The sequence below is a fragment of the Benincasa hispida genome, chromosome 11, assembly GCF_027475165.1.
Source record: "Benincasa hispida cultivar pf3 chromosome 11, pf3_genome.v1.1, whole genome shotgun sequence".
Lineage (NCBI taxonomy): Eukaryota > Viridiplantae > Streptophyta > Magnoliopsida > Cucurbitales > Cucurbitaceae > Benincasa > Benincasa hispida.
In genome coordinates this window covers 21,445,733-21,454,977 of record NC_143488.1, presented here as the reverse complement: position 1 = coordinate 21,454,977, position 9,245 = coordinate 21,445,733, and the positions used below count along the sequence as shown (strand labels likewise).

The 9,245-nt window shown below is 35.5% G+C and overlaps 1 protein-coding gene across 1 annotated transcript; it reads right to left on the bottom strand.

Moving 5' to 3' along the window:
• Window positions 1-5,872: 5,872 nt before the first annotated feature.
• LOC120092205 (uncharacterized) lies at window positions 5,873-8,107 on the bottom strand. The gene is made up of 4 exons (XM_039050443.2): window positions 7,266-8,107; window positions 6,972-7,158; window positions 6,706-6,799; window positions 5,873-6,601 (listed from the first exon to the last, which is right to left on the bottom strand). The coding sequence occupies exons 1-4, from the start codon at window positions 7,559-7,561 to the stop codon at window positions 6,168-6,170; spliced, it is 1,011 nt and encodes a 336-aa protein (XP_038906371.1). The 5' UTR covers window positions 7,562-8,107; the 3' UTR covers window positions 5,873-6,167.
• Between the last annotated feature and the right edge of the window lie 1,138 nt (window positions 8,108-9,245).

Below are 9,245 nucleotides of genomic sequence, written 5' to 3'. Positions count from 1 at the left end.
ATGACCATAGATTCGTTTTTGGCACTATCCACGATCTTTTCAGTGCCCTTGGCTTCATTCTTGTATTTTCTCCCTTCAGGAACTAGGAAATCTTTAATTCCCTTGTTGGCGATGCTCAGTTTCATATCATGAGTGCGTGTTGCCAACTCCTCAAACGTAGAAGGTTTTATCCCTTGTAGGATGTATAGAAGCTCCCAATGCATGCCTTGAGTGCACATCTCTACTACAGATAATTCAGTGAGTCTATCTTTGCAATCGAGACTGAAAGCTCTCCATTGGTTGATGTAATCGATGATTGTCTCTCCCTTCCACTATTTGGTGTTCGTTAGCTCCATCATGCTAATAGTGCGCCTTGTACTGTAGAAGCGGTTCAGGAACTCCCTTTCTAGCTATTCCCAACTGTCAATCACTTCTAGCTCTAAATCAGTATACCAATCGAAAGCATTTCCTTTCAAGGTACGGACGAACTGCTTGGCTAGTTGGTCTCCTCTAGTTGCTACATTTTCACAAGTTTCAATGAAATATGCAAGATGTTGTTTTGGATTGCCCTTTCCATCGTACTGCTGGAACTTTAGAGGTTGACACCCAGCTGGCACTCTCAGGTTGTCGATTCTCTTGGTGTACGGCTTGGAGTACATAAAGGAAGACTATGATGGTCCTCCGTACTGAGCCCTTATGGAGTTTGTAATCATATCCTACAGCTGTTGAATTGACAAGGTGGGGACAGAGGTAGATTGTTGTGGCTGGTCTTCCTGCAAGACAGTCTTTCCTTTGTCATTGGCTTTTATAGTTGAAGATTGACTCGACTCAGCAGTTTCTCGAGCCTGTATTTTATCTCTTAAAGTAGGGATTTCATGATCTCGCTCTTCTATAGCTTTCATTAGAGGATTTATCTTTATCTCCATCTCTGTCATGGTCGACTCAGTCATTACGTCAGTCATCATGATAGACACTACATCAAAATGTAATTTTTTCTCTGATAGATCAGTAGCAAAAGTATAGTTGTCGAACGAGGGATTTTCTCTGATGATGATCCCGCCTTTAGAAGATTCCTTCTGCTGGTCCTAGATTTCCTCTGTGATGACAGAGCATATGTAACTGTGGCTTGCGATGATAGCTTTAGATCCAGATTTCTTTGGTGCCATTTGTAGATTTGTTGACTCGGATGACGAGAGAGATGAGAGGTAGAGATGTCCCACCGAGCGTGCCAATTTATTCGCACGAAGTTTTAAGAGAAATTTATTTCGTGGAACTTGAACTTTGTATTTGTATTAATTTTGTGGAAAATGAGTACAATATCTAGTACATAGTATTTTGATGCTTTCAAAATAAACTATAATCATTAAGCTAGTTAATCTTCTTGAACAATTGGTCTTTGGGCTTGTTGATCTTCTTGGGTGATCGGCCTTTGGGCTTCATGATCTTCTTGGATGATCGTCCTTAGGCTTGTTGATGTTCTTGGATGATCGGCCTTTGAGCTTGTTGATCTTCTTGGATGATCGACTTTTGAGCTTGATGATTTTCTGGGATGATCGGCCTTTAGGCTTGTTGATCTTCTTGGATGATTGGCCGTTGGGCTTGTTGATCTTCTTGAATGATCGACTTTTGGGCTTGATGATCTTCTAGGAGGATCGGCCTTTAGGCTTGTTGATCTTCTTGGATGATCGGCTTTTGAACTTGTTGATCTTCTTGGATGATCGACCTTCGGGCTTGTTGATCTTCTTAGAGGATTAGTATTCACACGAGGCTTCCGAAAAAACTTGTTTCGTGGAGTTGAACTTAAGTTGGTGTTGATGTTGATGTTGATGCTAATTTGATGTGCTGTGATTCAATCTCTAATGCTTGATCCTCTGATTCTCTCTTGGCTGAATGCATACGCTTGATGTATAGAAGCAGGGCGTGTGGATGTTCTTGAGCTTCGAGTCTTGGAAGAATGTTTGTATCTTCAAAGGGCTTCAGTCTTCAAGTGTGGTTAGAATGCTTGTATCTTCAAAGGACTTTAGTCTTCAGAATACTTGTATCTCCAAAGGATTTCATTCTTCAAGCGTGGTCATCTTTAGGAGTCAAAGAATCTTCTGATTGTAGAGAATTCCCTCTAAGCTCTCTAGAGTGTAGAATTGTTGATCCTTCCAAATGAGGATAGCTTCTCTATTTATAGAGTTCACATGTGGGCTTGGGCTTGGCCCTTGGGTTTGAGGAGATTGAATCTTTAGCTTGTAGGTTGTGAAGATACAGTCAGTTTGTTGAAATCCTCTAATCTTTAAAGCTTCAAATAGTTTAGATCTTCAGCTCTTCAGAATTTGAGAATTTCAGTCTTCGAAGCTTGAGAAGCTTCAAGCTTCAATACTTGAGAGCTTGAGTCATGGATCTTGGGAGCTTCTTCAAAGCTTTAATATGTCTTTTGATCTTCAGAGCTTTAATGTCTTCTGATTTTCAGAACTTTAATATGTCTTCTGATCTTCAAAGCTTTAGTATCTTCTGATCTTCAAAACTTTGGAGGAGTTATGTTCTTCAGATCCTTGGAGCTTCAGACTTCAGATCTTCAGAGGGATTTTTCCTTCAATTCCTCCCCCAAATGAAGAGATAATGCCTCTATTTATAGAGGTTTCTCATGGGCCTTACATGGGCTTGGGCGTAATTACTTTATTGGGCCAAAATTGAGTTTGGGCTAAAGTTGGGCTTGGGCCTATTTGTTGTTGGGCCGAAATACTGGACTTGAGTTTAATCTTTAATTTAACCCAAAATTTTAACATGGGTTTGAATTGGGTTGGGCCTAAGCGACTTTAATTACTCAACCCAATCCAACTTATAATTTTTCCACTAGGCTCGAGCTTTCATTGATGATGTGGCAACTCGTGATTTGCCCAAAATTTCTCATTCAACAAATGCCCTATTTTCCAGATTTATGCACGTCTATACAGTGTGTGAATCTCAAAAAAAATAATTTGGAATTAAAGTATTATTTTGACTCTTTTAATTTAATGCATCATCATGATCAAAATATGAGAATTTAAGTCAAAATTTTGATTTGAAATTTTGTTTTCTTGACACTTTTCGCCAAGTAAATAAAAGATGAATTTTAGTCATTTATTTTCTTGCTCCCAAGTAAACTTTAATTTGAACTAAAGTAGAATTTATGTTCCACTTTAATTGCAAATTTAATTTAATATCTCAAATTCTAACAATTTTTTAGATTTAGAATATACTCAATTCTTCATGTGACTTTAAAGTAGAATTTGTGATTTTGTCTCTCTTTCATTCAACTTTGATTTGGTGGATGCTTGGAGTGTACTTATATTTTGATTTGAGACAACACTTAGGTTATGCCAAGGTCTTGACATTGGGATGAAATTTTGTTGGTACCCAAATCTTGACTTGAATTTGGAATAGAATTTGGGGTGAAATTGAATCTCGATCCAGTCGCAAGATCATTTTAACTTGTGGGGTAAAATAGCTGGAAAATGCGCGACTAATTTTCATTTTGTTGCAGGCTCAATGAAATCATCTCTAGTTGCGATGATTTTGGGATTAGTTGATACCCAATAAATTTAGGGTTTTTACTTCTTACAGCTTAAGTCTACTGCTAGCATTCTTCTTTGCATATTAGCTCATCTGAGAGGAGGGAGAAGCGGTTGGTTGGGTTTATAAGAGGAGCTTTGGTCCGAGAGGAGGGTGAACAAATTTTTTTCTAACGAAGACCAGATTTTTTGTAGTGTACATTTTCAAATTCAAGAACTAAATAAACACTACACTTCAACATCATATAACTAAAATATATTTTGCTTATATTAAGAACAAATTATCTGTAATGAAGAAAGACCTACACCCTCCTCCCCCCATCCAGAAAATATTGTTTTCATATTTGATTATTTATTTGTATTAAAAAATATGTCTAAAGCTCCATAATTCTTGATGCTTCACTTTATCTGTAGAATGCTTGTGGAAGAGATGTTTTGTGAAATTTGAATTTTCTTTTAACACAATTATTTTTTACCCGTATATCTTGCTATCTTATCACAAGAAAAAAGGTTCCATAGTAGAAGATAGTTTATTGGCGTCTTTTTTTTTTTTTGGTGGGTAAACTCAACGAAATAAAATAAATTATCATTGTTAAGAATATGTTTGAAATTTTAAAATAATGTAAATGCTCAAATAGGACAATCAATTGTTCTATACACATGGATGAAATAGTGGATGATCATAATGCAGGTTGGAGGATTAGAAGAGGGGGTGGAACTTGGAAGATACCATTTGATTTATTTTTCTTTTTACTTAATTGTGAAGAGCTTTTTTTTCCCCCTTATTACTGTGCAAGTTAACAAATGATGAACGTTTATGCATCATCATTTGAGCCTCTAAGTAAGTTACCATTAGTTGCACCTATTGATTTCTTTGTTTTGTTATCTATATTTTAAGAATGTATTAAAAATTTAAATTAAAGTTAAACAAAATAGTTATCAAATGGGACATTCTTAAAATGGACATTGCCCTACGATTCTCCTTCGCCAAACAGTCAAGAGAGAGGTGGCTAACTACATTGTGTGAAAGGATATCCTATTAAATGCTTTCATTTCTTTATTCTAGTGTAAGCTCTTCCTGGACATCGCTCTGAGTCTTATGTTTTGAGCATAACAACAATCCGCACGACGAAAAAACTTTCATTTGATTTAAAGTTCTCAGAAGATGAAAACAAGGTGGGCAAGGAGAAGTGAGGCTATTCTCACTGCCACTCGACATCGATACACAAACTTCATATATCTGCTATTCCTACTCTGCTGGTGCAGAAGTTGCTGAAGGCTGAAGAACAATAACTCAAAAGAAATAGGAGCTTTACAGGGATCAAAACTTCATACAATTCTATAAACTTTTGTGGGTCTCCCAATTTCTCATTCTAGCTATATTGGTAAATGGATGAGAAATCAGTTTCATCTATGGTTGAAGGTTTCTTTGCTTTAGCCATGATATCATTATATTTTTCTTTAAAGAAAAGCACAGAATAGAAAAAACTTGATATGCTAAGAAACACCGACACAGATACGGATACATGATACAGATACGATACGATATGGTGATACATAAATTCTAAAAAATTAAGATACTGATACGTTGAAAATATATTATATATATAATGTCTAATTAATTTCTATAATACTTATTCTAAGTTAGATTAAAGTGGATTCAAGAAGAGAGTGAAAACTTGAAAAGAAATTGAATAACATTGAGTGACTGTTGAGCAACTAGAGTAGATGGTAAGAAAAAAAGTAGAAGATGAAGATTGAAGAATGAAGTTGAGGATGAAAGGGGTGTGAATCATGATTTAAATAGTGAGAGAAGGAAAAAATTAAGATTTAATTACATTTCGAGTTTTTTTTTTCATTCTTTTTATGTTTTTATCATTTTTCATTTATTTGGTTTTGGATTGTTCAATTTAAGTGGACTTTTATATTTGAAAGTGATTTTAAAATGGTTGAAATTACTTTTGTTATTTTCAAAATCATAGCGAAACATGTTTAATCCTTCAAAACTAATTTTGACGATATGAAAATTACACTTAAAAGTGTAAAATTGAAAACTAAATTAATTTTGAATAATTAAAAATGTGTTTTCGAATGATTTTAAAAATGAAAAAAAAAGCGATTTTTTATGATTTTAAAATCACTCCTAAACATGCACTAAAATAAATTTGGTTTTAAGTTGGGCTTTTTAAGTGGTTGGGTTTAAATTTGAAAAAAAAATGACACATATCCTTTTCACGTATTTGAAAGCAGATACGCATATCTGAAAAATAAAAATAAAAATAAAAAATCAGATACTTCAAATCAGACACATATCTACCATATATCTAGACGTATCCGATATCGATTCTCTATACAATTAGAAGTACCTGTACTTCTTAGTTGGTATGTCTATTCCTCGTAGAGGAATGGGTTACAAAAAACTCCATAATATCAATCCCATTATGGATAGCAAGATATATTCTCCATGCAAATACAGAGAATTGATGAAAATAAAGTTAAACAGATATGTTAAGATAAAGTATCTACCTTAATACTATCAAGATAAAGCAAGAGATAATCTCTCATAACATACCTAGCAAACTCTGGAGCCTTTATTTGAAGGTATACACACAGCTTCCACAAGTCCAGCACAATCTGGTGAGACAGAATCTAAGAAACTCGCTTGAAGACAACAATCATAATAACCATGATTGCCAAGCCTGTAAGATATGTTCCTAAATTCACTTCAGGGGGGAAACTTTGGGTGTTTCCTTTATGTTCTGATCCAGAAACATTCTCTGAAGCTGGAGATCCATGAAAGTTTGGAAGATAATTTGGTATATTAGTCGCCATTTCAACAACTGAATTTTTCAGTTTCTTGAGCTTTTCCACAAAGCCTGATCCAAATTTTCCAGCTTCCATAGTTGAGTTTTGTTTGTCATCTGATTCGGAACCACTCTCCACAGCTGAAAATCCAAATAAGCCCGGAAGATGATTTGGTATATTAATCACCATTTTAACTACGAAATCTTTCAGATTCCTGAGCTTTTCTATGGCACTTGCTTTTGATTCAACATTTCCTTCATGCTCAAAGGTACCAGAACCTTCATGAAATTTAACCTCGTCAAATTTTGTAACGGGAACACAACATTTTTTCAGCCCCAATAACAATAAATTGGATTCAAAAGAAAATGGACAGTTTGATTACTGGTTTCGTAGGCGTTGATGTATTTCTTGAGTTCAGAATTCTCAAGCACAGCTTCGTATACCTTTTGGTCAGAGGCGAGGGAAGCAACAATATTCTGAAGAACAAATGAAAAGTTGAAACAGACAGATTCAATTCAAAGAAGTATGGTGTCTTGAAGTTTCTATATCCTGCCATTTCTTTATAATTTTGAGAAATTATTATTAATAGATTGATTGAACCTCAATGCCGTGGTTATTAATCAAATTTAATGCGTGAAAATTAATTACCTGAATTGTAGAGCTATAGCAAAGCAAACGGAATGCTTCATGAACATGTTCAGGCCCTGGAGTACTTGTATTCTTCTCTATGATTAAACCAGATCTGTTATCTACCATCTCAGTATTCAGAGGCAGAGAAATTCCAGGTAACAATGAAGTTTCTGATTCAAAGGATTTAGACGATGACAGAAACATCCTGGAATTAAAACATGTATACAGAGTTTTCCAACCAAATGGTGAAAATTTGTCAATCTAATCAAATAAATTAGGGAAAAAATGAGATGGAGTTCTGATCGATCTTACGCATCCAAGACCTCCTTCAAATCTGCGGTGGCTTCCTTAGATTCTTCAACGTTAGGGCGGCCTCCAAATACAAGTCTAGTGACGGGCTCCCCAGCTTCCATGATTAGGTCGTTCTCCTCGGCGACGACAGCCTTTGCAGTCGGAGAGGAAGATGAGGTGAGAGCGGAAACAGGACGAGTGGAATTGCAAAGCAATTGGTCCGATGCTTGAACGGGCGGGGCTTTTCGAAGACGGCTTCTGATAACTCCGATTCCGGCAGCCGCCATAGAGGCGAATCTGGTAGCTCCGGTCAGCATGACTTTGGACAGTGATGAACGGAAAACGTCAATGCGAAGCTTTTTATTCTTTATCAAACCCTAACGACTCTTGAAGTGAAGGTATGACAATGGAGTACTGAGAAAACAGAAAAGTGAGGGAAGACCGGAGAACTTCAGAAGTAAGCAATTACTTTTATGTCGTCTTTTTTTAATAAAATATTCCACACCCCCCAATATTAAAAAGATTCCACACCCCCCAATTACTTCAAAAGTAAGCAATTACTTGGGGGATGATCAAAGTAAAGCTTGATTTTATCACAACAGTGATCCAAGATGTACTTCACAATTCGATACTGAACATGGATATAGACAATCTTCAGGACCACAAACTTCTCCAACACTTTACATCCATGTTCCAACACCACCTGCTCCTGTCCCATCAGTTTGTGGTCCTGAAGATTTTCCATATCCATGTTCAGTTTTTTTTCGGTGGACAATGCATTCCTCCACCAATTTAATAATTTATTCCTCCCGTCCACAAACTGGTGGACAATCTTCCTCCCACCGGACAATGCATTCCTCCACAAACTAGTGGACAATCTTCAGGACCACAAACGATCGTGTAATAATTTATTCATTTTTTTTCGCATGGAACCTCCACATGCATTCCTCCACCGAACACCTGATAGTTAGCAAGCTCATTGTTTCCTTTTTTACACGGTGTTCGGTGGAGGAATGCATGTGGAGGTTCCATGCGAAAAAAATGAAAGAAAGTGATTCCTTCAAAGTGACTAAATATCCAAGCAACATATATGTTCTCATGAAATGAGAATAGGTAATCATCAACAAGCAAAAAGTTGGGTTATTAGACACTTAATCAAGTCCAAATACGAACAAGTTGGTCGAACATATTGTCCGAGGGATATAATTAAGAACGTCCGACGAGATTATGGAGTGGACATAAATTACGGGCGGGCTTATCGCGCTAGAGAGTACAGATTGATGTTTGCACAAGGGTCGCCGAGTATGTCTTCATGGTACTTAATCCGTGTATCAGGGTTTTTTGAACTGCATCCACCCAGTAATCCTTGTTGATGGGACCCATTTGCACTAGAAATACAAAGGGGTATTGTTAATAGCAACGTGTATCAATGGCAATAACAACATATATCCTATTACCTTCAGTATTGTAGATAGTGAGAACCATTCATCATGGACTTGGTTCATGACTCATTTGAAGGCTGAGTATTATAGATGGTAAGAACTATCCCTCTATGAATTAACCTCTCATACAACTAATATTTCATCAATATCATATCATCAAAGTTCGAAATCTGGATGTTGATAGAAATATCGAGGTCCACATTTTGTAGAAATATGGATGATGATATCAATATCATACAGAATTTGGAAAACTTTATTGAAATTAGTTAAATATATATTGTAAATATTTGTGTAAATGTAGTTGCAAAAGCAAAAAAATTTAAAAAGAAATGAAAAATAATTACAAAATAATATAAAATTTTAGGAATATTTTAAGGTGAAATGATGTGAAAATAAAAGTTTTTGAGGTTAAAAGAAAAAAATTCACATCAATTAAATTTTATGGTGAAAGTATGTGAAAATTTATTAGAAAATATTTGAATGAGATTAAAAATAAGATTAAAAATAAATATAGACTTTTTTGTGGTTTTTTCAATTTCATTTTCTTTAGAAATGAAAG